Raw genomic sequence first — 27,258 nt, forward strand, 5'->3', positions numbered from 1 at the left:
TGGATCTCACTTAATCACAAACTAACCAAAGGAAAATGTGCAGTAAAGTAAATAAACTAATTTTAGTTTTCACTTACAATGGATCATTGCAGTATTATGGGTGGATTTTTTTTTTTCTTTTCTGTTCTGAAAGCCACACATGACAGCTACATGACATGATGGCCACATACTGTTGGGATTGCACTTACGTTGTTTGGCATCCATTTTGTAAAAGTATTCTTTAAAATTTTTCAATTTCAGTGCTCTGTTGTTATATATAAAATATTGTTCAAAAGTTTGGGGTCTGTACATTTTTGTTGAAAGTACAAAATTCTGTACGTTTTTGAAAGGTCTCTTATTTTGCATTTATTTGATTTAAAAAAAAAATACAGCAAAAGTCATAATATTGAAAATATTATGGCAACTTAAAATAACCATTTTCTATTTTAATAGATTAAAATATGGGAAGGCCAGCAAAACAAATGGGAAAAATCTCCTGTCCTTTCCATTTTGTTGAGGGAATGTGAATATTTGGGGAGTGGTGAGTTGTAATAGCTTCCATGTGACATCCAAACAGCAGCCCTACAGCTGTCTCTCTATTACTGCCACATTTAAATGATGAATAAATGGAAAGTTGTGCAATATGTTAGCATTGTTCATTCAAAGAGCATAAATAGGCTCTTAAATTACATCAGGATGTACTTTCCACAATACAAATAAAAAATGTTGTGGGTTTTACATTTGGTATAAACAACTAAATGTAACGGCATAAGATAAACACGTTAACTTGTCTATTTCAAAGAATTTCACTTTATTGCAATATATACATATATTTGAACATTGCTGTACACTAATATTTTTTTAAATAAACAATTTTTTGAGACAATGAATAATGATTACATCAAAAATGCAGTCAGGGGAGATGACATGGCACAGCACTGGACTTTTAAGGCATTCCGTGCATGTATAAAACCTCCAGATGAAGAACAATAAATGTATACACAGTACACAAAATCAGATTTCAAGATCCCTTTGCACCAAAAGTCAAGAATGTGAAAGTTACATAATCAAGTGAGAAATTGGAGAAAGTTACACTGTAATGAGGAACAATGCAAATACATGCATGATATTTTACCCATATGCACTAAAGTAACTGTCATGAACCTTAAAGATGTAAAAACTTGAACTCCTATTATAATTATGAACAACGCCATGAAATAAAAGCTGAAACACCTAGTCTATAAACCATAAAGCTTATAATATATCTGTAATGGTTTGGGCAGGATTGAAAAAATAAATAAAAGTATAAAAAACAAACAAAAAAAAACATACACATAAAAGCTTTTGCATTTAGAAAGCCAGCTTGTGTATTCAAAGTTCCCTATACAATTATTATTTGAAGAGAAAGCCAATGACAGCCAGGGAAACTGATTAGGAGCAATGCAACTGAACTAAAAGCTACATCTCTTTTAAATGATAACATTTGTATCGCAAGTCATCAATTGTCAGCTCAGTGTTGTTATTAAGCTACTAAAAAGCATTTCCCTTTTTATAATGCATTTAGTTGCCTCATGTGCTAATGATACTTATATACAACAGATGACGACTGCCCATTTAACAAGCCCTTTATGGTGTTGTGTTGCAAATATGATTTGGACATTATTTTAATGTCAATTTCCATTGGAAAATAATAAATAATGGTAAAGTCAGTGCTTAGATAGAACGGGGTTTATCAGGTTTAGCTCCTCTCGCTGGCCAGGGCCGAGGGTTTGGCCTCATGTCTGTGCGGTCTGTGCTGCGGACTGCTGCGAAGATTGTCATCCATCTGTGACATAAAGATACATGAAGATAAGACTCACAGGACAATTGTCAATTCTAAAAGATGTGTAAGAAGATGTTTACAGGTTATGAGATTCACTACATGGCCAAAAGTATGTGGGCACACCTTTGTGTGTCTATTTCAGCAGCATTACTAGCAGGTTCATAAATCACGCATAAAGCCATACACATAAAAAACAAAAAAAAATCTGTAAATATTTATGGTAAACAAACTGTTGTAAGACTGATGCCAGAGTGCCTGGACCAAGAAAGGGCTACTCTTTGAGAAAACAAAGGAAATTAACATTTGAACTCTCTCTTGCAAAATAGCATCCCCACCCGAGACGCAATCACACTGAGTCAATCACACCTCAGCATTTGCCTTAATCTACATTTCACTTCCTTCACCCTCTTCCCCCATCTCTTCTCTCTACATGCAGAGATGACCTAAAGTTCACCTAAAATCTATCTGGTTTAATGTGAACAATCATCAAAGAATGCTATACAATGTTTCGTATCATTTGAAATGTCTCAGTGCAACTGGTTCAATGGTCTCGTCTACATGAAAGTAAACCAAAGGTATTAAAGGTTTTAAGAGTTTAGGGATACTTTGGTTGCAACCATGGGTGTGCCTCTTTCCCAGGGTCTTTCATCTAAATTACCTCCTGTTCCACAGCAAGGTGCGAACCCCTGAGGTCTGTGACCCTAGTCAATGCAAATTCTGATTGTAAGTTCATGCCTCACATTGGGGGATGTTTTGTCTTGGTCTGAGTATTTAAAGAAATGTTGCAAAAGGCTCAGGGGGCTTCTGTATTCAGACGTGCCCTCATTGCTGAGTGTCTAGGACAGGTCAGGTATTCATCTTACTCTATTTCTGAGCATTTGGTGTTTTGTACTGATCATCTTTGAATTGATTATGTAATTGGCATGATACATTTACCTGACTAATAAATTGTCACATTTGATTTATTCTGACTTACTCTGAAATTATTGACTTTAGTAGATTCTGATGTATCCATTGTTACCGCAAATCTGCGTCAGGTTAGTAACGGACTAAAGTCCAGTTGAGTGGAGTATAGGGCACACTAACTGTGATTTTAGGGCTCCGACTAACGCTTGGCATTAGTTCAAGTGTACTTAAAGGCTAAAAAGGGAATTTCCGTTTAGGGCAACAAATGTTGATCGACCAACCTAAATAGGGTGAGCCTTACTTCTGTTTATTGTAACGTTACTCTAGCTAAGCGTACATGGGAAACCATGGCATAACCAAACCAAAGCTCCTATAAGAGAAGTAATATTGGTCGGCTTATCTGTAGTAGTGGTTATGTCCTCTGACTAGAGTTAGTGTTACTTTAATTCAAGTGTATACAGATCTATGGGGGACTAAACCAAATACTTTTAGAGAAAGCAAGCATGAGAGCGGCACTCTATTAGTATCGTCAATTACCTCTGTCTAGTGACCAAGACTGGCGAGTTTGTGATCGTGGGCCCGCATATTAATGAATGGCCAGTGCGAGGACCCTGTGCGACACTGAGAACCGAATGAACGAGTACAATAAGTGTAAAGAGTTAAAAAGAATATTCAAATGTAAAGCCAAATTATTATACAAATGACCAATAATCAATTGACATTCTAAACTAAATTCGAGGTCATAATAACATGGAGTCAGATAAAAGATTATTTGGAATTAAACTACTTTGCCACGCTGAAAAGATGGAACGCGCAAGAGACCTTCCCCGTCCTGTGGGAAACCGCCATTGGGCCGATTGGGCGGGCCTTACACTGTAGCTGTGGTTGGCACAACTTAACTGTAAAAAATATGGTAGAAAAATATGGAGAAAAAAATGTAGCTGTAACAATGTTAATATACCAAATTACTTTTTTTTTTAAATTTTATAATACACTGACAACCACCTTAAAAACATGTGGTAAAGAGAAAGCCAGATGATGAATCAATATTCATCACAAGTAACTTTTCAACAAGCTGATGTAAATACTAACATATAGAATGTGCATGGTGTCATTCACACAAATACAAAACACCAAATAATGCAATAAACATTAATTTAACAACATAAGATGTAACAGAGAACCCTAATGTACATAACTGATAAGAAAAAAAAAAAAACTAAGAAGAAACTAGTTATAATTAAAGGAGAAACTACAAATGGTTATTTCAATGAAAAATCATGTGAGCTGTCACAGAGAATTCTGGGAATGTCAATTTATGTTTTTACACTGTAAATTATAAGAAGACTTGAGCTGCGTCCGAAATTGCATAGTGTTGAGTAGGTACTACATTTGAATTTAAATTTACTTCACGAATGTTGAAAAAGTATGTTCTATATAGCACGAATGCGTGTATTCGGATGTACTACATCCGCCTGTCACATGACCTACCAGCATCAGTTACATCCCTTCAAATCCATTCACAAATCCTCTCCCGTGGCCTCATGGGATAGTGAAGTGTCCATTGTATGTGCACTTCAGAATCTCACTGGAAGTCATCCGGGTACTTCTCGCCTACTGTTTTTCGAATACTAAGAATTCGGACATACTAATCTGTTTTTTGCCTACTATATAGTAGAGAAATATTAAATTTCGGACGCAGCGTTGTTCTTTTTCACGTCCAAAAATATTTACCTATTTTACTGTAAATGTGCATGGAATGTACCATTAGATCTATTTCAGTTTTTCACAATATAGAGTAGTGGATCTTACCGTTAAGCAATCATCAGGTTTTTACCGTATAGCATTTTTTTAGTCTTTTCCCGTCAAATTTACAATCAGTTTTTACACAATCTTCTTATGACAAACATTTTCAGCAGGATTCTGCTTCAGCATGAAATGCCCCTGTGCAAAAAGCAATTGAATAAATAATGTATTGAGTGTACTTTTTATTGACTGGCCTGGACTAGCCCAGGCCTGAACCCTATTGAACACCTTTAGGATGAACTGGGACATCGACTGTGAGCCAGATCACATCACCCATTATCAGTGTCTGACATCACTTATGTATATGAAATTCCAAACGGGAGAAAATATCAAGATTAATGTTTTAATATATAGTGGAAAAACTGTTTGGCCATCCACATACTTTTGACCACGTACTATCATTTCTAACGACATTAAATTCAGAAGTGAATGAGCAGATCTTGCCAAGACCTTTTCAATAAGGTTGGACTCTTTGTTAACAAGTTGTGTCAGTTTCTGGAGGTTTGCATCGACAGGATCATGGGTAGCCGTCGGTGAGCCTAGCGAGAAGGCAGAGATAAAGAAAAGAAAAAGACGATAGGACACTGATTCTGGAGAAAAGCAGATGTTTTTACGCACATGGGAGAAAGGTTAGCAGAATCACAGTGCAGCCAAAGAGACATAGCAAATCACTTAAAATAGCCACGAGGCCCAAGATCATGCTGTTATTAAACTGTCTTTTAGCATCTGCTGGAGCCAAATGTCTCGGGTTAAAAGCAATGGAAAGGTGATTAATCATGAATGTCTGGTTAAATGTTTTAAATCTATATGATTCAAAAGCAAACAAACGGAGCTTGAGATACACTAATAAAAAGAAGAAAGAGAGCAGAGCAGGACCAATACTATATTTATTTTTTGTGATTTTATTCATTATAGTACCCCCTACTATAGTACTACTTACAGTCCATTCTCTTCTCAGCGGTGGCATCGGTAAAGTAGTTTTTGAGGATGGTGTTGCAGAACTGGCAGAGGTTATCAAGTTGGTTCAGGTGCTTCTGAAGCTGCCCACTGGGCAGAGGGGCTTTAATGAGAGGGGCGATATGGCCAAATACAAAGGCATCCAGGCTTGTAGGCCTAACAGATAGAAAACATGGTGAAGTTTAGGCTGACACACAAAGGATGGTTACATTAACTCAGTTATACACTACTGTTCAAAATTCTGGGGTCAGTAGGATTTTTATGTTTTAGAAAGAAGTCTATTATGCTCACCGAGTATTTATTCGATCAAAAATACTGTAAAAACAGTAAATGTGAAATATTATTACAATTTAAAATAACTATTGTAGCCCATTGACTTCCAACACCACAACATCAAAGGCCCCAATATACTTTGAGTGGAATAGAAGAACAAACTACTGTAACATTTTTTAAACAAAATCAGGCCAAAAAGTTAGTTTGGACTTTGCTTCTGGAGTTCAATAAAGCTTGCCAAAGTGAACTTTCCAGAAAAGTTCACTCCAACTGGTAAACACCTTTAAACTACCATGGCATTTACATAGTATTATAGCAGCTCGACCAATCAGACACACAATTATTCATTTTATTTAATGAATAACAAGCAAAGGTCCAAGCAGGCTCAAGCTGGTTCCTAGGAGTCTGCTTTCCACTGATCGTTATCAACTTTTACTCCGCTGCTGACACTGACCAGTGAACCTCAAAAGACATTCCAGTTGTGGTGGGAAGGTGGCCACATGCAACAGCACAGACCATAGGAAAGACACATAAGGCCTGTTAAAAAAGGACCTCTTTCCATTAATTCATAGGCAAACCTTTCTATGAATGAACATGCTTATCTCCAGGACATTGTGTGTATGATTATTACGGTCTTGTATAGTGTCTTTTCTATTGTATCCTGTTTATGCATGCCTTATGTTAGAACTACGAGTTAGTTTAACCTCATCTATATCATGCGTGGTGAAAGGTGCCCTAGAATTAAAAATTGAATTTATCTTGGCATAGTTAAATAACAAGAGTTCAGTACATGGAAATGACATACAGTGAGTCTCAAACACCATTGTTTCCTCCTTCTTATATAAATCTCATTTGTTTAAAAGACCTCCGACGAACAGGCGAATCTCAACATAACACCGAATGTTACGTAACAGTTGGGGTGTACGCCCCCAATATTTGCATATGCCAGCCCATGTTCAAGCATTATACAAGGGGAGGACATCTGGATGTTCACAGCTGAATCATCATACTAGGTAATCAAGCAAGGACAACAGCGAAAAATGGCAGATGGAGCTACAGTATAATAACTGACATGATCCATGATATCATGATATTTTTAGTGATATTTGTGAATTGTCTTTCTAGAGTATTACTGTACCTAGTAAGAAAGAGTTATTTTTCTGTGGCCACAAAAAAAATATCCTTTCTGAAAGTTGATAGATTAATACTGAGTGTTCTCTGGATGAACAGGTTAATTTAAATTATATTAATTCAGCTACATCAAGTTAATGCTATTAACTGATCCAAATATTTATAATTATAACGAGTGATCATAACTGTGATTTTTGTTGTGCGTTTATTTTGTTATTGAGAGAAGAGCGTGCAGAACATATTAACATATCTAAACGCCACTCTCAGCAGAGTCGGGATGTTCACTAACAGTATACAGCTGCTCAGGTATTTTGAACATCTTAAGACATATCTCAAAATATCTTTATGTTATATATCTTTATGTTCCACGAAAGTCATACAGTAAGAAAGAAGGGTAAGTAAATGATGACAGAATTTTTTATTTTTGGTTTCATACCTTTAAGGAGCTAATAAATATTATGGGATAAAAGAACTGGAAAAACTCACATGTCTCCAAAAAAGAAGCGGAAGTTCCCAAGTCTGTGGGAGAGCAAATTCAGGCACTCTTTGGCTTCACTGTAGATCTAAAAGAAATTCTATTACTAACAATACATTTTTTATATTCATTATTATGAAGGATGGAATAACTACAATAGGACATTCATTGTGTAACATATTTCATGATCCTCTGGTTTCTACACTCCACTCCAGGCAAATTTGCTCATGAGGGCTGTGAGGTAAACTGTTTTCCATTTTATAACACAGAACAGCAGACATTTCCATTTCACCATGGCACAGAAAAAGGATAGATGAATTCAATGCTATGCATGAGACATAATGTCTCAGTAACTGAGGTAAGAATTATGGATCTGTTTTCCCATACCTTTCCCTCCACCTCTGTGATGTTCAGCAATGGCGACTCTGCTTTGGTCAGTAAGATGCGAGACAGAGCCAAACTGGCCTGTCGACCCGGTACAAAGAAGTTGAGGGGGAACGGGGAATGTGACGTAAACCAAGGCCGGGTCAGGTTAGCATAGTTCTCTGCATCCACCCAAAATGTGTGCAGCTACAAATGATCAACACAAATCAGCACTTAAATCATACAATCATTATGCGGATCAGTAATTTGAAATCAGTACGTGAACTGCAGATGAAATACCAGTGCTGGCAGCAGCTTTTCCTCCAGTAGTGCGATGTAAGCCATTGTATCTGCCCCTTGCTTAGCTGTCAACTCATAGTCGGCATTGAAACTCTGTGTGGATTATGTTACACAAATTATGTTGACACCTTTATTTATTATTTCTTTTTTACTGCTGGACATTATTATCATCATTTACTGTTTATAATTTATTGTTATATTTTTACCTTTATTAAGAGATTTTGAATGATGTAACAAATATACCATGCATTATTTGTTTTCCTTTTTTTTCTCCTTTTTCTGTTTTTGTTAATTGTTATTGGGAGAAAAGGGGAATATTATATTTCACACTTGTATGTATATTTCCAATAAATATAGATTAAAAGTTGGCTCTCTGGAAAACTAGATTCTGATTAGTTAAAGGATTAGTTCACTATCAAATTAAAATTTCCTGATAATTTACTCACCCCCATGTCATCCAAGATGTTCATGTCCTTCTTTCTTCAGTCGAAAAGAAATTAAGGTTTTTGATGAAAACATTCCAGGCCTCCAAACGGATGAAGGTCAAAATGACAGTTTCAGTGCAGCTTCAAAGTGTTCTACGTGATCCCAGATGAGAAATAAGGGTCTTATCTAGAGAAACCATCACTCATTTTCTAAAAAGAAAAAAAAAAAAAAAAAAATGTTTATATGTTTTAACCATCTTGAACTAGCTCTCTTCTTCTACTCTATTTGAATTCCAGCAGTGTAGACGCTGTTAAGTGTATTACTGCCCTCCTCAGGTCAAAGTTTGAACTAAATTGTCATATTCAATTAGGGCTGGGCAATATATCGCATGCGATTGTCACGCGCATTTTGTCAGTAAAGCCGGTTCCCTGATTACCGCATAATCGCCATCATCTGCTTTCAAATGGAGCGGCATTTAATAGACAGAACCGTAGATCACTGACAAGCCACGCAATATCGCGTTCATATCGCAGATGAATCGCCTTCAATAATGAACGCGATATTGCGTGGCTTGTCAGTGATCTACGGTTCGGTCTATTAAATGCCGCTCCATTTGAAAGCAGGTGATGGCGATTTAGCGGTAATCAGGGAACCGGCTTTTCTGACGAACTGCGCGTGACAATCGCATGCGATATATCGCCCAGCCCTATATTCAATATGCTAGTGCAAGTATATAACAATTAGTTCAAACTTTGACCTGTGGAGGGCAGTAATACACTTAGCAGTGTCTACACTGCCGGAATTCAAATAGAGAAGAAGAAGAAGAAGAAGAAGAAGAGAGCTAGTTCAAGATGAGCATTTATGGTTTAAACGTAAATAATTGTTAATTTTTTTAGAAAATGAGTGATGGTTTCTCTAGATGAGACCCTTATTCCTCATCTGGGATCGTGTAGAACACTTTGAAGCTGCACTGAAACTGTAATCTTGACCTTCATCCGTTTGGAGGCCATTGAAGTCCACTCTATGGAGAAAAATCCTAGAATGTTTTCATCAAAAACCTTAATTTCTTTTCGACTTAAGAAAGAAGGACATGGACATCTTGGATGGCATGGGGGTGAGTAAATTATCAGGAAATTTTAATTTGAAAGTGAACTAATCCTTTAGCAGTGAAATTCTGTGGTCAAATATTTTTGAATAATGCCCAAATATAGACAATTAACTAGCTAATTACATATAATACATTTAATTAAATATTTAATGTTCATGTATCTGAATGTATTAGTTAAAGCTGTGTAATAAGTAGTACAGTCAGCTTGTCAAAATAAACCACTTCATGCCGAGGCCATTCATTATGGGTTCTTCTGTGACAATGACTGACAAACTGTAAAATATCCCCTCTTATGTTACACAAAAAGGAGCAAATCTGTAAACAAATATGAATTTCTACCTGTTTTCGTAGGAAGTTTAGAATTTGTGTTGGTTCTGTGACTGTGGATCCCTCATAATGCAGTTGTGGCACAGATGCTGTGGAGGGAAAAATGCAGTTTAACCATTAGAAAAAGCTAGACCTTTGTCTCTCACGCACTTAATAAATGTTTGGCATTCACAATATTACATTTGGAAAACAATATGGATGCATGTGGCTACATTCCAGACTTTCATAACATTAAACATGCTCTTACACCAAGGCTATTAGAAACAACTTCTTTCTGACCTGTAATAGTCCTCCACGTCCAGTCAACAGACTTTACTGCAAGCTTTGCGCCTGCAAATTTTGCATAAGCCTATAAAAAGAACATTAAAAGCATGTAAGATGAATAGATGACTGATTTATGGTTAAATAATTACTGCTAATCATCTCAAAAGCGCTATATTGTAACTAGGACTTTTATTATGCATTTGCGAAGTGTTATCAGAACGCAGGTTTTAAGCAGCTGCAAAAACAAACAATAAAAGCTGTACTCCAGCACAAAACACAAGCGCTGTGTATAATCTATATTCTAAGTGAAAAGCGTGTAAAAAGAGCCCATACCCTTCAGATCCTATCAGCATTATTCCTCTGACCTTCAAGAAATAAACACCAGAGCTGTGCGACACATATTAGCTTACTATTATCAACCTATTATCAAACCAATGCAATGCAATACAGTCGAGCTCCTTTCTGCATGACAGCTACTGTAACGGGATGCATCAGTTGACAACTGAAATGGCGTATAAACAGTGTAGCGACACTTTCATTTATCAAAGTGACACTGCTGGATAAAGCTATCCGGACCCTAAGACAGGTTTCTCCAAAGAGGTATCGACATTCTTGATTCAATATTACATTGTGAATACGCACTCAACACGAGCGCTAAAATAAACCGTGTAGTTACCAGCACGACGAGGGAGTCTGTGTGCACTGATGGCAGATCCCAGTCGCCTCCCCAGCAGAGCAGCTCCATGGGTTCCGCCATGTTTGTGTGCATGACTGAGACACATGAACAGCATCCCAGGGTGCTAGGAGACAACTTTCACACAGCAAATGCTTGATGAAATACATAATGGATCGTGGGTTGACTTCCTTACAAACAAACAAACAAACTAACTAACTAACTAACTAACTATAAATAAATAAATAAATAATTGTATTTTTACTTTATGTAAATATTTCTTGTGAACAGAATATATTTACGCCCTCAAATCAAAATGTAATTTTGTCAAATTATATATATATATATATATATATATATATATATATATATATATATATATATATATATATATAAGTGAAAATATTTGTTTGTGTATATTTAGAATTATTTAGCTGGGAGTGAATCACAAAACAGTTCTGTCACTGTTAGTAGAAAAATTAAATATACTAGCGAGAGTGTAAAAAAAAAAAGTATGTTTTAAAGTCAGCATGAAACAGAAGTTGTGATAGTCTTATGTCTTCCCTACTGTGATGTACGGAGCCCCTAAAGGGACATGGTGGTGGAAAAAACATGGGAGGAAATTTGACAACCCCAAAATATTTTGCATTCCCTCGCAAAACTTTTGTGCTCCCTCGCAAAGATATATGCGTTCTCTCACAAAACTTTTGCGTTTCCCCCGCAAAACTTTTGCGTTCCCTCGCAAAGATATTTGCGTTCTCTGACAAAATGTTTGCGTTCCCTCGCAAAGATATTTGTGCTCCCTTGCTGTGAGCTCAGACAAACACTTCCTCTTTAAAGTCTGTGTGACTTGCAAGGATGAATTGTTCACCACAAAACTAGCAATTTGAGCTAACAAAAGAAATAATTTGATTTCATGTGTACTTTAATGTCCCGCTGGCTGGCAGTAGTGTTTCAGTTAGTTGTTTATATTATGAAAAATACTCAATAACTTCACTGTACTGTCACTGAATTCAGTTCATACGTCACTGCTCTCCTGCTGCTTGTACTGGAACACTTAGTTTGATTAAAAAAAAAAAAAATGCACAACTTTTATGATTATTAATTATTAAACAAAATCAATAACTTCACTGTTATTAGTAAAAAATTCAATAAATTGTAATGCCAGCAAATTCAGTAAGAAATTATCATGCAAAAGCTGTTGTATGTATATCCGAGTGAAAAGAGTTCTTTAACAAAAAAATGTTGGGCGAGACTTTATTTTGTCTATTGGGAATTGATTGGATGTTGTGTTTTGCTGTTGCTGTGGTCTCATGTGAGTGACAGATTGTCCCGCCAGAGACTGTATTATTATAGGGAGATGAGAGGGTCTGTATCTCTTGCCACTGGAGAAACCGTAACGGCTAACTTAATCACGTGCAGCACCTCTCAGCCTATCGTGTAATGGCAGTGACGTCAGTGCCCTCTGTTCAAAGCTCTTCCCTGCGTACTGCCAGAGCCAGAGCATTAGCATTAGCCGTTACGCTTTTTTGGCTAAAGGTTGCAAGCTTGCCTTCAAGTGGCTTTGGTCCCGCCCTCGCGCCAGTAAACGCATCATCAGAGAACAGAAGAGATGTCATTGCAGGTGGGTAAGTTACCAGGAAGGGTAAGTTATTTTGATTAATGAGGGCACATTAATTTATTTTATTTATTTTTTTTAAATAATAATGTGCTGGATTAATCATTTATGATAAATACTGCAGTATTTAATAATAAAAAAAAAAAAAAAAAGTCAATTTTGATTTCATGGTGACTTTAAGAGAGTTTATTTTCCTAAATTCCACCGGGGCAAACATTCCTATTAAAACTGGTTATTAGCTGGTCCAGCTGGATTTGAAAGCTGGCGGATCTATTGTCAGCTTGATTAGAGCTACCTTGGTTAAGATATTGGACTAAATTCAAATATACCAGTTACAAACCAGCTGCCATGTTCCAAATGGCAGCTGCATGACCACTTCTGTGTGCACTTGTTTTTTTTTTTGTTTTTTTTTACACTTTTACAAAAATAAATTAAATGCTTACAGATTTATTTTGAGAGGCTGCAGGATACAGGGAGTTATAGAGTTAATGTGGTAAATTTTTTTCATCCAAATGAAGTTTAATTGATTTTCCATAACTCATCTGCCGTAACACTCAAACTGGCAAGACTCAGCAGGGACATGTCAAGCCAGATTATTCCTGTAAATGTTTTTTTGTTTTTGGCAGGACAGATTGTTTGGTTAAATGCAATCAAATTGTTAAGGTTTGCCATGATCATTTCTGTGTAAACATTCTTTCAAGTAAAGTTTAAAAACAAGAACAAAATAATTATTTTAGGGTTTCTTTTAAAAGCACATATTCATTGCTACCTTTAACCAGCTGTACACAGGGACTGACCAAAAACCAAAGCATATCCTCTCATCATTTCCCATTAATAACAAAGGGCTCTTTGGGAAGGTTTTGATCTGACATCTTTACAGTAATACATGGCTACGTTCTGGTAAAAGCACAGAAGCGTTCTGGAGGAGGTGCTTGGTCACACCTTATATAGAGAGAGACATCTGAAAAGCCTAAATCACTTGAGCACCAGTCTGGTTCTCGTTGGTCTGCAGGACTGCAGGGAACAGCCAGTTCTGTTTTGACGGCTATTGATCAAGCCTGAATCAAGGGTCAGAGCAGAAACAAATTTTCCTGGAATAAGGGTGGAACACTTGGACACAACTTGAACACAACTGGATTTGTGACATAAAATAAATCCATAATGGGTATTTGGACAAGAATCATATTCAGTTTACAGTTAATTTTACAACTCCTTGACACAGTGAAAACTCAAGGAATTGGTAAGTCCTTAAACCTTATAATATATGTTTGCAAGAAAAGATTTTTGCCATTTAACTTTTTGCATTATTTATTTACGAAACATTTTATGATTAAGTGTACACATACCTTAATTTTCTACTGTTCAAATCTGAAATAAATGAAAAAGCCCATTTCTGCTAAAAACAGGTATGATATGCATGTCAAGTCAATTACACTGAAAAAAAAAATGTTGTAGAAAGTTCTCACTCAGAAATTACTAGTAAATCTCACAAATAATTCAGAGAATCATCAAGTAAAACATTTAATTAAACATGACATGTTGAAGTAGAAAGACTGAAATACTATTTTCTTGCCAAATGTACTCCAATAATCTTTGTTTTTTATTTATAGCGTAGAAAAATCTTTTTTCTTTTTTTTACAGTGTATACTTCATAAATGTCATAAATGTTGTCTGGAATTCCCCCAGAATGCAATGTTATTAACAAATTTGGAACTGAACACTATATAAAATGACCATTTGCTGAGGTCAAATCCGCCAATGACCTCTTGCACAGAGAAACTGCAAAAAAGTTCAATGACATTTATGATGCTCTTAAAAATAAATGTTCCAAAAGGGGGTTTCTCAGTGATCCCATAGAAGAACCATGTTGGTTTCCAAAGAATGTTTTGGTGAACTGAAAAAGAACTTAATTTTTTTTAATAATTCTTCTTTTTTCCACTATTAAGAACCTTTTGTGCAAATGAAAGGATCTATGGATGTTTTAGGTTCTTCATGGAACCATATTTTTAATACTATACACAAACTGCTCAAAAAAAGCTTCAGTACCCAATGCAAATCTGTTGACAAAAATGCAAATTTTGCAGTTTATGATCTTCTGGTGTCACCGGATTGCTTACCTGACCTTCTGCAAGGAGGAATAAGGGCAAAGAATATGGACAATGTTTTCATCCTTGCGAGCCTGAAGCTGCAGAACAAAGCTCCAACACGTGTCTTCCGCATCTTCAATGCTGCAGATAACACAGATTATTTTGATTTCACTGTTCAGGGGAAACTCAACAAAGGTTTGTCTGATCAGATCTCACTAATGTGCTTTATGTTCAGTGGCTCAATAAATACATGGCATCAACACCAAATACTCTTTCTGTTGACAGTCATTTTGAAATATCTGAAAAGCAACGGAAAGGTTGGAACAGCAAATTTCGGTAAAGTGACAATGACAGATGGTCAACAACACCACATACTGCTCCACTTCAGCGGGCTGCAGCAGGGCACCCCCACCACGGCTCTCTATGTGGACTGCAGGCTGGTGGAGAGAGTGCAGGACGTGCCACTGGCCTTTAAATCACTGCCCGAGGGCCCAAAACGAGTCACACTGAAGACCCTGCCAACCTCATCCCAGGTAAACCAAGAAGATTGAACAAATAATATCATTATTCTTTTGAGGAGTTTACAGTATATATAGAGAGAGAGCAAGTATCATCTATGAATAAACATGTATCTGTGTCACAGGATAAGCTGTCAGACCTTAGACTCGTGCTCGATGAGTCTATTGATAATGTCGTGGAGCTTCAGGACTGCAGTGGTTCAGAGCTGAGTGAAGAGAGAGAAACACTGCAACTACTAGGTGCAACTACTAGTTGTTTCTCTGTCTTATTCAGCTATAGTTTTTTTAATGGGTTAGTTCACACAAAAAATAAAATTACTCACCGTCATGTCATTCTAAACCCATAAGACTTTTGTTCATCTTTTTAATGAAAGCCTATAGCCTACGCAACTACCACTTTCAAGCCCCAGAAAGGGAGTAAAGACATCATAAAAGTAATCCATTGCTGCTTTTCCACCATCAGGCCAAACAGTTCTTAAGGCCCCGATATACTTCAAACAAAGTTCTTTTTGTTCTTGGTTTAGGGGTAAAACGAAGTTCGAAATACATGACCAGCAATATACTGTAATCGAACATCTGACGCCGCCCACACTGCTGAAAGCGGTGTTTAGATGAATATGTAAATATGTGCTGTACACTTTCTTCTCAGTAACAAAATAAACACAACAAAAATGAGAAAACTGCTAGCATTTTTTATAGAAAGTATAAGAAAAGCGTCTGATCAACAACATTGGTATGTTAGCATGAGCTCTGCAAATTAGCACTCGTCATATCCCGTTTATTTATATAGCACTTTATTCAATAGATTGCTTAAAAGCAAGCAGCTATACAGTATGAAACATGAAAACAGTGCCTCATTTCACCAGAAGCACAACTTCATTTTGTACTATAAAGCGGCTATCCAGTGTGTTCATGTTTTCACCCATGGAGATTTTACTTCAACAAACTCAACAGATGAAATGAGTCAGAGAAGAGTTCTACGGTGAAGGCGGAGCCTCGGCGTACACCTCCTGTTACGTTATCATCACTGACCAATGGTAGTACGAAGGTGTTTTGCAGCTGGAGGAACTTGTCCTGAGAGTTTGCTTTGGCAAGCCGTTTCGAACTTCCAAACGAACACAAAACAAACTTGTTTTGGCCTGATTTTGTTCGGAATGACGTCACATCAGTTCGTTCTTCGATTTTTTATCGAATTTTATCGGGCCTTTAGAATGAACAGTTCCAGAGTTGTGTTTCCACTTGAGCCTGGTTCAGCACGGCACGATTACAAATCGTTTCAGCCTGGAATTCTTGGCACGGTTGTCATTGTTACGCAATGATGAACATTCAGCCCGACATTGGAAGAGCGGCTTATGTGACCCAAGTGGTTTTACCTCATTTTTATTAAGAGACATGTGTGCTTTGTTTACCAAAAACAAATAAAAAACATAACTTACCACTTTATTTACAAAATATTAATCTCCAACACACATTCACGAGAGCACCATGATGCCTGCATGTTGTGTTGACGCCAGAGCAGACGTTGTTGAGTGAACGTGCTTTGGAGATTAATATTTTGTAAATAAAATGGTAAATTTATGTATTTTTGCACAAACCAAGCACTCACATCACTTCATAAAATTGAGGTTAAACCACTGGAGTCGCATGAATTACGTTAATGATGTACTACCTTTCTGGGGCTTGAAAGTGGTAGTTGCGTAGGCTGTCAATGGAGGGACAGAAAGCTCTTAGATTTCATTAAAAAGGATCTTCCGAAGATGAACGAAAGTTTTATGAGTGTGGAACGACATGAGGGTGAGTAATGACATAAATTAATTTTTGGGTGAACTAACCCTTTAATGATTGATTATTTTCTTCTAGTACAGAAAATATCATTATGTTACATCTCTGCAGGAACAACCTCAAAGATGGAAGCTGGCCCAATGTTTGAGCTCATGCGAATGATCCAAGAGTTGAAACAGAAGGTGGATCAGCAGGTAACTTGAAATTGTGTGGGAAAATAGTTCCTTAAAGGGATAGTTCACCCAAAAAGAAAAATTGATGTGTCAGATTCAGGAACGAATTGCTCTTTTGAGTCTTTTCACTGAATCGTTTGATTCAGTCGACAGAACCAGTATGAATGATATGTTCATCATTTGGGCTTCAACTCAGTGATTCAATGACGGAGGGATGATTTTTATTCAATATCAACTTAAATTTCAATCTGGTCCTCACACAAAGCTAAAGAAAACTTGGAATATAGCATAAAAATACTTTCTTCAGAACTTCAGCATAATGACCATCTGTTTTCATAACAGACTAAAGAAACTGCTGACCTGAAAAAGATTATCTTGGAGTGTGTTCCATGCAGTGGTAAGATTTTTGCTATAAATATAAGAAACAGCTATAATGAGAAAACATTTAGCAGTTTTGCAGTGAAAATCATGTCTGTGCTCAGTCAAGTAGAAGTCTATTAGTAGAAGCTTTTAATGAAGATTTTGACGTAGTCAGACAGGTGAACTCAAGTGTTCTGTTAATATTCAAATGCAGTGGGACCGGACCATGCAGCACTACAAAATAAAAATCAGTCCAAGTGTAAACCAGGGGTCTGCTTTACGCCAGCCATGTGTATCGAAACAGCTGAAGGTGTGGACTGTGCACCCTGTCCTGAGGGCTACACTGGAGATGGAGTCCGGTGTGATGATGTAGATGAGGTTAGATTTAAGATTCAGATTTTTTTGTTCATGTTATTGGTAAACCCAAACATTAGTCAGAATTTTAATAATATGAACAACCTAAACAAAACCAAGAGATGATTGTTTGTTATCATACATATACTATTTTTTATGACTTTATTGAATCAAGTTTTGCTGTTTATATTGTCCATCTATCCACTCAGTCCTGTTTAGTTGGGTAATTAGAAGAGAACAGGAACACTCATGAATAAATTTATTTGATTTATTTTTTTCCATTACTCACTGCAGTGTCTCTGCTAGCTCAGTCTGTTCAACACATATGACAAGGTTTTCTACTTAATTGATGAACAATAAAACTCAGCCAGGAACACATAATGATTTATTAACATTTCATCAGGGTTTCAATAGAGGTTTATCAGACTAATCATTGTTTAAACTGTTACATATGTTCTAAAGTAATTTTCCTGTGGTTTTATAGAACTTTTCACAGATCGCTGTGAAACTGTGTGACTTAATCGCCATTATACTACTGAGCATTGTTTGTTGAACACCATAAATCCAGCTAACCTTATAAACTGTTCAATTTTAGTGCCAGTTCAACCCATGTTTCTCTGGTGTACGGTGTATTAACACTGCGCCAGGGTTCAGATGTGAGAAGTGTCCACAAGGTTTCTCTGGCCTAGAGATCCAGGGTGTGGGCATTCACTATGCTCAGGCAAACAAACAAGTGCGTATTATGCAAAGCTTAATTTGATTTATTTTTATTTACCACTATGTGCAAATTTATATGTGTATATGTACACTACCATTCAAAAGTTTTGGGTCAGTAAGATTTATATTTTTTAAATAAAATAAATTAATACTGTTATACAGCAGTGATGCAATAAATTTAACGAAATTGACTGTAAAGACATTTATAAACTTAAAAAAATATCAAATATCAAATAAACTTTCTATTCATCAAGGAATTCTAAAAAAAAAAATGTATCACTGCTTTCACAAAATTATTTAAAAAAATTATAACTGTTTGATAATCCAACAGATAGACCAAATCAGCATATTATAATGATTTCTGAAGGATCACGTGACACTGAAAACTGGAGTGATGCTAAAAATTCAGCTTTACCATCACAGGAATATATTACATGTATTACATGTACATGTAAAATATATTAAAATAGAACAGTTATTTAAAATTATAATAATATTTTATAATATTACTGTTTTTACTGTATTTTTGATCAGATATATGCAGCATTGCTGAGCAGAAGAGACTTTTTTCAAAAACATCAAAAATCTTATCGACCCCAAATGTGTATGGATGTACATGGATCTATTTAATATTGTGAAAGAACATATGTAATAAGATATTTTATTAGATATCCTATATATACGGATTGTAATACTGTGATATATGTCATGATACTGTATTATAAACCATATTTACACGATACTCCAATTGCATGTCCAAAGACATAGTACTACCATAATACACATAGAAAAAATGACATAATTTCTACATGGTGCTTTTTGTTTTGCCACTGTATTTTAGTGCCATACAGTGAGTAACAGAGGATTTATCCTTTTTTATCAGATCTGTAATGATATTGATGAGTGCCAGGTGGATAACGGTGGTTGCACACCCAATTCATACTGCCATAACACAGTGGTAAGACAATAACTATCCTAGATTACTCATTATAATGTGGCACAGTAAATATAGTCAAATGTGAGAATTTTGCTTTCTTGTAGGGTGCGTTTCATTGTGGGAACTGCAAGACCGGATTCAAGGGTGACCAGAATACTGGCTGCAAAAGTACTGGCCTGGGCCCTGCTCCTGTATCTGACAGGCTGTGTGGGAACGGCCAACCAAATCCATGTGACATCAACGCAGAGTGTATTGTGGAGAGAGATGGAAGCACCAGCTGTGTGGTGAGACATCAAGCATTCAGACAGATATTTCATTTACTAACATGCTTGAGTAAACTTTGTGCTTGTGATTTCCTATGCCATGTTGATATGTTTCAATATCTTGTTGCTTTTAGTGCCAAATTGGCTGGGCAGGAAATGGCTACGTCTGTGGAAAAGACACTGACATTGACGCCTATCCAGATAATAAACTTCAATGCAGAGATGGAACCTGCAAGAAGGTGATATTCATGTAATGTTATCAAACTGAACCTTATGGTAAAGTGTTACCTGTTAATCTTACTTTTCATTTTCAGGATAACTGCATGTTTGTTCCAAATTCGGGCCAAGAAGATGCAGACAGAGATGGGAAGGGAGACGCCTGTGATGTGGATGCAGATAGTGATGGCATCTATAATGATCAGGTACAGATAAGACATCTTTTCATTGTGACCAATCCTTTTCTTGAGCTAAAAAGCTCCCATCGTTTTCAATCCCTGCATGAATGTATTCCTACAGGACAACTGCTGGTTGGTACCTAACATAGACCAGAAGAACAGTGATAAAGATCTCCATGGTGACGCTTGTGATAACTGCATAAACGTGGAGAACCCGGACCAGCGGGACACGGACAAGGACGGACTGGGAGATGCCTGTGATGATGACATAGATGGAGATGGTAATTTAATTCAGCTCTTATTTAGTCAAAGATTGACTTCTCCATACTTTTTGCTCACATTTTTCCATGTGCCATCTGGCTGCTATGTGGACAAAGAGTTTTATTTTTTTTTTCACCTCAGAAATGGGGTGTTATGTTTTGAATAGCCTTTTCACCCTTTGGGCCTGTTTTTTATCTGGATTTTCCTGTGCTTAGGTCATTTTTATGAGGAAAAACAGAAGCTTCTGTGTTTTTAAAGCTCAAATTAGAGAGCTCTTTAACCTGCTCGGGTCAAGAAAAACACAAGTGACCTGTAGCGGTATTAACAGTGTCTATATGGCACCACACTGATAATATTCTTTCAAATGAACAATTATTTGTTCCAGTCTGAAAAGTGTAAAATCGAGCCCAGGCAGCGCTTGACATTTACGGTCTGCTCATCAAGGCAGAAATCCAGACATTTGACTTGATACTTTAGAGCTTGGTCATGTCTCCTTTGAGCAACCACATTTCCACCAAGAAACTGAGCCAAGAGCTGCTGACGCGTGGAAACAATTCCACAGAAGTCTTTCCGAAACAGTGCCACCTTGTGACATAACCCAACAAACTACACACAAAGACATCACTGTACCCAACTCTATAACACTGCAATGCATTTTTACTGATGGAGTTTGCTCCATTCAATGACATTTTCGACAGTACACCTCTGTATATCTTTGTATGATGCTTTCTTATGCATCTCTGGTGGTGATTTATTTTTTTTACCCTGGCTCTTACTCTTTTGATGAATTACTGAATGCATTCTTGTACTTTCTGTACTTCTGATAGGTTTGAAGAACATCTTGGATAACTGTCAGAGGGTTCCAAACCCTGACCAGAAGGACAAAGATAATGATGGTGTTGGTGATGCATGTGACAGCTGCCCTGAGATGCCAAACCCCAACCAGGTGCTAAACAACATTATTACTACCTGTCTCTGATTCTATTCTATTCTATTCTTGAAATTTGACAAATTTGACAAGCTATAATAAATGATCTGTGGGGTATTTTGAGCTGAAACTTCAGAGACACATTCTGGGGACACCAGATATTTATATTATATCTTGTAAAGGGGGCATTATAGGTCCCCTTTAAAAAGAACTGCCAGGGTTATAATAGTTAATTTAAAACAATCGTTATTTGAAACTTAACTAAAATAAAATAAAATTTCAGCTATTTTCCAAGGCAACATTTCTCATTTTGATTTAGTTTAACTTAATGTACTAAAATGACTAAAACTGAAATAAAAGGGGAAATTAATAAAAACGTCTATGTTACGTGTAACCCTGGTTCCCTGAGAAGGGGAACAAGACACAGTGCCATAGAGTTGACGCTATGTGGAACGCTCAGTGTTACAGGTGTCTGAACAATTATGTTTTTTTAACAAAGTTTGGGAGAAGCACATTTAAATGATCCACCCAATCAGTACAATTGAAGGCCTATATAGCCGACTCTCCTTCATTCTTTGACAGTCTTCTCTGCATCCCTCCGCCACCCTGACTCCTCACTCTCGGCTAGTTACTATCCCACGCCAAATACACATACTATTTTATGAGTATGAGTGGAGCACCCATGAGTACAAGAGGGTGCCTGCAAAATACTTCATCAACTCTTTTGTCTGAAGGAGATGTGCAGGCAAACCTGATGCATGGCAACGAGATGACGCAAGTGCCTGCTGATATTCACAAAAAGTACATGATTACTTTTATGCAACAGTTCAATAAAGATTAAGTTAATATTGACTAACTTACATTTTAGACAATATCCAAAACAAAATCAAACAGTGGTGTTTACTTCCTGAATGAATCTTTGTGAATGAATTGGGTAAGTGAATTATTCAATGACTCACTTATCCGTTCTGGAATGAATCAGCATTTTGGCAAATTGGTTGAATGATTCAAAGACTGTCTCATAAAAACAGTCACTTGTTGCCACCTACACTCTAAAAAGTAACTCAGGGGACCTTTTACCACAACTTAAAAAAAATTCAAATTTTTGTGTTAATTGATGTTTTTTAATAAATAAATAAATATAAATCAGATTGTAGTAACTTAATGAAATTTTCTTGAGAACTTTGTAAATTGGGCAGTAAATTTTTAGTTCCCAGCATGCTTTCATAGGCTGAAATTATTAAGTGTTATTGTGTTAGTTTTTTGGTTAAAGGTGCCCTAGAATGTTCTTTCACAAGATGTAATATAAGTCTAAGGTGTCCCCTGAATGTGTCTGTTTCAGCTTAAAATACCCCATAGATTTTTTTAATTAATTTTTTTTAACTGCCTATTTTGGGCGTCATTAACTATCCACCGATTCAGGCTGCGGCCCCTTTAAATCTCAAGCATTTTTCGCTGTTGTCCTTGCTTGCTTACCTAGTCTGATGATTCAGCTGTGCTGCTCCAGACGTTAATACTGGCTTGTGTAATGCCTTGAACATGAGCTGGGATATGCAAATATTGGGGGCGTACATATTAATGATCCCGACTGTTACGTAACAGTTGTAAAATGTTTCTTATTTAAAAGAGTTTATGTAATGTTGAAGTTTTTGTAGTTATCATTGTGCTGACTCTACAAGCAATGGCTGTGCTTATGCCAGTGACAAGTAATATCTTATTTGTACAATAAATTTACATGCTAAATAAGGTACATTTAACATGTGCCATGAGCGCTGTGGATTTTAACTTAAATAGATAAGATTAATTGTTTCCAGAGCCACAACTCAAGTAGTTGGAGCAACCTTTTTTTTTTTTTTTTTTAAATAATCAACTTAAAAATTGGTTTGTGTTACAAATTATTAAGTTTCTGTAGTTTGTTGGTTGAACATAATTTGAAGTTGTCATAACTCAAAAAGATTAAACTGTTGTGTTAATTTTTGTTGTTGAGCCAACACATTACTGGCACAAAAACAGACAGTAGAAATTATACAAACACAATACAATGCAGATTCGAAGGAACTAACTGTAGAGTAAATGTGTAGTCACATTAAAAAAAAGGTCCATTGTCAAAAGCTTATAGATGTACAAGGCACTGCTCACACAGAAATGAATTCTGACTGTATTTCGTTTATGAAATTTCACCAAGCAACGGTAAATGTGACCACACCTTAGTTCACAGGGATAGTTCACCTAAAAATGAAAATTCTGTCATAATTTACTCACCCTTATTTTGTTCCAAACCTGAATGAGTTTCTTTCTTATGTAAAGCACAAAAGAAGATATTTTGAAGAATGTTGGTAACCAGTCAGTTGACGGTTACCATTGACTTCCATAGTATTTTTTCCTACTCTGGAAGTCAGTGGTTACTGTCAACTGACTGGTTACCAACATTCTTCAAAATATCTGCTCCTTAGCTCAATAGAAGAAAGAAACTCAAACAGGTTTGGAACAACATAAGGGTGAGTAAATTATGACAATATTTCCATTTTTGGGTGAACTATCTCTTTAATGTGCATTATTCTATGTTTTTTTTTTTTTCTGTATGTTGTATATTTCATATTTAATATTACTATTTTAATCCTGTCTTCTGTTTTCTTTCAATCAGTCTGATGTTGATGATGATCTTGTTGGAGACACTTGTGACACAAACATTGACAGGTAGAGTCTGCTTTACCTTTTACCTTGACGGTCAATATAAAACAAGTTTATATCTGAGGTCTTTGTTCCAGTGATGGAGATGGTCATCAGAACACCAAAGACAACTGCCCCAACGTCATTAACAGCTCACAGCTGGACACTGATAAAGACGGGCTCGGGGATGAGTGTGATGACGACGATGATAATGATGGCATCTTGGATGATAAAGATAACTGTAGACTGGTGGCAAACCCAGACCAGAAGGATGAAAACAGTACGCACAACAAAATGTGCTTAGTAGGATGCCATAACACAAGTAGTTCAGTTAATGAAGCAAAATGTTTCTGGTCTACTTCTAAAAAAATCTATACTGGACGTAATCAAAAATCAGACCACTGATAAAAAGATAAATCAGGAAAATATATTATTTTTGCTCTTCCTCTTTGACAGATGATGGGGTGGGTGACGCCTGCACTGGAGACTTTGACAAAGATCACGTGATAGACATTATCGACACCTGCCCTGAGAATGCAGAGATCACTCTGACCGACTTCAGAGCATATCAGACTGTGGTTCTGGATCCAGAAGGAGAGGCTCAGATCGACCCCAACTGGGTTGTTCTCAATCAGGGGATGGAGATTGTCCAAACCATGAACAGTGACCCAGGACTAGCTGTTGGTGAGCTTATTTGACCCCAACCATTCAAATACAAGAAAGAAAAATCATTTCCATAGTTTCAAGCATTTTCATATTGAAAAGACCAGCTAGACCAACACCAATCCACCATGAGCCTGCCTGGACCAGCATGGAAATTCATAATGGTCTTACTGGTCATCATTTACTCATCTTTAAACCATCTCAGATGTATACAACTTTCTTTCTTCTGTGGAACATAAAGATTTTTAGAAAAATAATCCATCTCTGTAAGTCCATATAATGAAAGAGGATAGGACCCTCAAAGTTGATGCTTCAAAAACCATGCAAAATGAACACGATTGTAACCCATATGACAGCAACATAGTGTTGGCCCAGATCCGGCCCACATTTGATCCATGTGTAATCTACATGTACCAGTTGTGGGCTGGATTTGGGCCACACTATATTGCTGTCTGGGTCTGAAGCGAAACGATAGTCCAGCACATTGTGAAGGCTGATGTGTTTACTTCAAGTGAGAATTCATGAACGCACATATGATAGTTGGCCAGAAGTGATGGTTTATAGTTTAAAATATTAGTATTTCTCTCTCACACACACTTCGTTTTGCTTCAGAAGACATTGGATCATCCACTGGGGTCGTATGGATTACCGTCATGTTTGTTTCCTGTGGTTTTTGAAGTATCAACTTTGAGGGTCCCATCCACTTGCAAAGCTGGATTATTGTTCTAAAAATCTTTGTGTGTGTTCCACAGAAGAAAGAAAGTAGTTTTGACAATCTGGGTCAGAACATGACACAATCTTACCACCCTATGTAGGATACACAGCATTCAGTGGCGTGGACTTCGAGGGAACCTTCCATGTGAATACAGTTACCGATGACGACTACGCAGGCTTCATCTTTGGCTACCAGGATTCCTCCAGCTTCTATGTGGTGATGTGGAAGCAGACGGAGCAGACTTACTGGCAGGCTGTGCCCTTTAGAGCCGTGGCTGAGCCTGGCATTCAGCTTAAGGTCCCAGCACTCTTCATCTCTATTACTGTCTGAATGCTCAGCGTGTGCTTTTACCATTACTTCTGCTCCACTGAGGCCCGGCAAATCCAGAAAAGTGGTTTTGGCTAAACTCTGAAGTGTGCAAAAATACTTAACCGATGTTAAATATGTAGCCAAATAGTTATTTTGCACTTCAAGTATGTCACAATTAGATTTGATTATTCAACTGAAGACATTAATCAATATATTGTGCATTTCTAGGTTGTAAAGTCTAAAACTGGGCCTGGAGAGTTCCTGAGGAATTCACTGTGGCACACTGGAGATACAAACGACCAGGTGCGTTTGCTGTGGAAAGACCCTCGTAATGTGGGCTGGAAAGACAAGGTGTCCTACCGCTGGAATCTGAAGCACAGACCCCAAGTGGGATACATCAGGTTAGACGCTGTAAATATTGTAGACTTCAGATTTTACTGGAGAAACAATTCACTGAAGCAAAGCAACATGTTTTTGGGTTTTCTCTGTTTTGCACAGAGTAAGGTTCTATGAAGGTACCGACTTGGTTGCGGACTCTGGAGTTATTATTGACACTAGCATGAGAGGGGGCCGTCTCGGTGTCTTCTGCTTTTCACAGGAAAATATCATCTGGTCCAACCTGAAATATCGCTGTAACGGTGAGTGCAGTGCTTAAACAATATTAGAGGAACGATTTGAATTTTCAGTGTTTATCTTAATGTACATCTTTTGACATTTACAGACACAATCCCTGAAGACTTTACAGAGGAACAAGCCCAGCAGTAATGAAACTAAGCTGGGAAGAAACAGGAGAGCACTATTAGTGGTAAAGCACATCCACAGAAGTGTAGCACAAAAGCAGATGTGACTGATGTTTTGGGTACTCTTATTTCCTTTCAAACATGGACTATTTACTGACTTTTGACAAAACATAGTTTTATAGTTATGCTGAATTTACTCTGCTGTAGTGTTTACTACACAAGAATGCTTTTCAGTGCTACCACACTAAACACTCACTTCAGGATTCAATATTAATAAAGTGAATAAATAAATGTAAAGTGTCAGGATTTGTGCTTGGACTTTCTGGAGAATGTCAATGAGCTGTAAAATTAAAGTGATAGTTCACCCAAAACTGACAATTTTGTCATTTACTCACTGTTGTATTGCTCCAAACTTTATGGGGAAAAAAAATTCAAATAAAATAATAATAGTAATAATATATTACTGTTCAAAAGTTTGGAGTCAGAAGAAATATTTTTTTTAAGAAATTAATTTTATTCAGCAAGGATGCATTAAATTCATCAAACTTGACATTAAAGGGTTAGTTCACTTCAAAATGAAAATTAGCCCAAGCTTTACTCACCCTCAAGCTATCCTATGTGTATATGACTTTCTTCTTTCTGATGAACATAATTGGAGAAATATTAATAAATATCCTGATGCATCCGAGCTTTATAATGGTAGTGATAGGGATTAATTAGTATGAGCTGAAGAAAGTGCATCCATCCACATCCATCCACCATAAATGTGTGCTCCGGGGGGTTAATAAAGGCCTTCTAAAGCGAAGTGATGCGTTTGTGTAAAAAAAAAAAAAAAAAATAGTTATAATAAGTTATGAAGTAAAATATCTAGCTTCCACCAGACTGCCTCCCGTGTTCAACGTACGAGAAACTCTTGCAGTTCACAAAGCTTGCGCTACGTCCTATGCCTTCCCTACTC

General features: G+C 36.8%; 2 protein-coding genes across 3 annotated transcripts; one reads left to right on the forward strand and one right to left on the reverse strand.

Annotated features, from left to right (window-relative positions):
• Nucleotides 1–486: 486 nt before the first annotated feature.
• mtx3 (metaxin 3) lies at nt 487–10,968 on the reverse strand. 2 transcript variants are annotated; one of them, XM_048189246.1, is made up of 9 exons: nt 10,814–10,967; nt 10,153–10,222; nt 9,886–9,962; nt 8,013–8,105; nt 7,737–7,919; nt 7,361–7,437; nt 5,454–5,626; nt 4,964–5,052; nt 487–1,804 (listed from the first exon to the last, which is right to left on the reverse strand). In XM_048189246.1, exons 1-9 carry the CDS (start codon nt 10,904–10,906, stop codon nt 1,718–1,720), a joined length of 942 nt encoding a protein of 313 aa, XP_048045203.1. In that variant the 5' UTR covers nt 10,907–10,967; the 3' UTR covers nt 487–1,717. The 2 variants fall into 2 exon arrangements, with proteins under 2 accessions (XP_048045203.1, XP_048045204.1); XM_048189247.1 differs by lacking the exon at nt 4,964–5,052 and having other exon boundaries at nt 10,814–10,968.
• A 2,279-nt stretch (nt 10,969–13,247) lies between these two features.
• Nucleotides 13,248–26,671, forward strand: thbs4a (thrombospondin 4a). The gene is made up of 21 exons (XM_048189248.1): nt 13,248–13,668; nt 14,513–14,710; nt 14,801–15,048; nt 15,159–15,273; nt 16,927–17,009; nt 17,331–17,385; nt 17,563–17,726; nt 18,298–18,435; nt 19,303–19,377; nt 19,461–19,640; nt 19,754–19,858; nt 19,934–20,041; nt 20,136–20,295; nt 21,103–21,221; nt 23,848–23,900; nt 23,972–24,153; nt 24,330–24,557; nt 25,352–25,548; nt 25,789–25,961; nt 26,059–26,198; nt 26,282–26,671. Exons 1-21 carry the CDS (start codon nt 13,590–13,592, stop codon nt 26,323–26,325), a joined length of 2,844 nt encoding a protein of 947 aa, XP_048045205.1. The 5' UTR covers nt 13,248–13,589; the 3' UTR covers nt 26,326–26,671.
• The last annotated feature ends 587 nt before the right edge of the window (nt 26,672–27,258 follow it).

This window comes from Megalobrama amblycephala, linkage group LG4 (assembly GCF_018812025.1).
Source record: "Megalobrama amblycephala isolate DHTTF-2021 linkage group LG4, ASM1881202v1, whole genome shotgun sequence".
NCBI classification, from domain to species: domain Eukaryota; kingdom Metazoa; phylum Chordata; class Actinopteri; order Cypriniformes; family Xenocyprididae; genus Megalobrama; species Megalobrama amblycephala.

Coding starts and splice junctions, on each gene's coding strand:
- mtx3 (XM_048189246.1), bottom strand. CDS start 10,906: ATGCACACAAACATGGCGGAACCCATGGAGCTGCTCTGCTGGGGAGGC. Junction 8,106..9,885: donor TAAACTTCCTACGAAAACAG/GTAGAAATTCAT, acceptor TAATCCACACAG/AGTTTCAATGCCGACTATGA. Junction 7,920..8,012: donor AAAAGCTGCTGCCAGCACTG/GTATTTCATCTG, acceptor GATCATTTGTAG/CTGCACACATTTTGGGTGGA.
- thbs4a (XM_048189248.1), top strand. CDS start 13,590: ATGGGTATTTGGACAAGAATCATATTCAGTTTACAGTTAATTTTACAA. Junction 14,711..14,800: donor TCAGGGGAAACTCAACAAAG/GTTTGTCTGATC, acceptor TTCTGTTGACAG/TCATTTTGAAATATCTGAAA. Junction 17,386..17,562: donor GGAGTGTGTTCCATGCAGTG/GTAAGATTTTTG, acceptor ATTCAAATGCAG/TGGGACCGGACCATGCAGCA.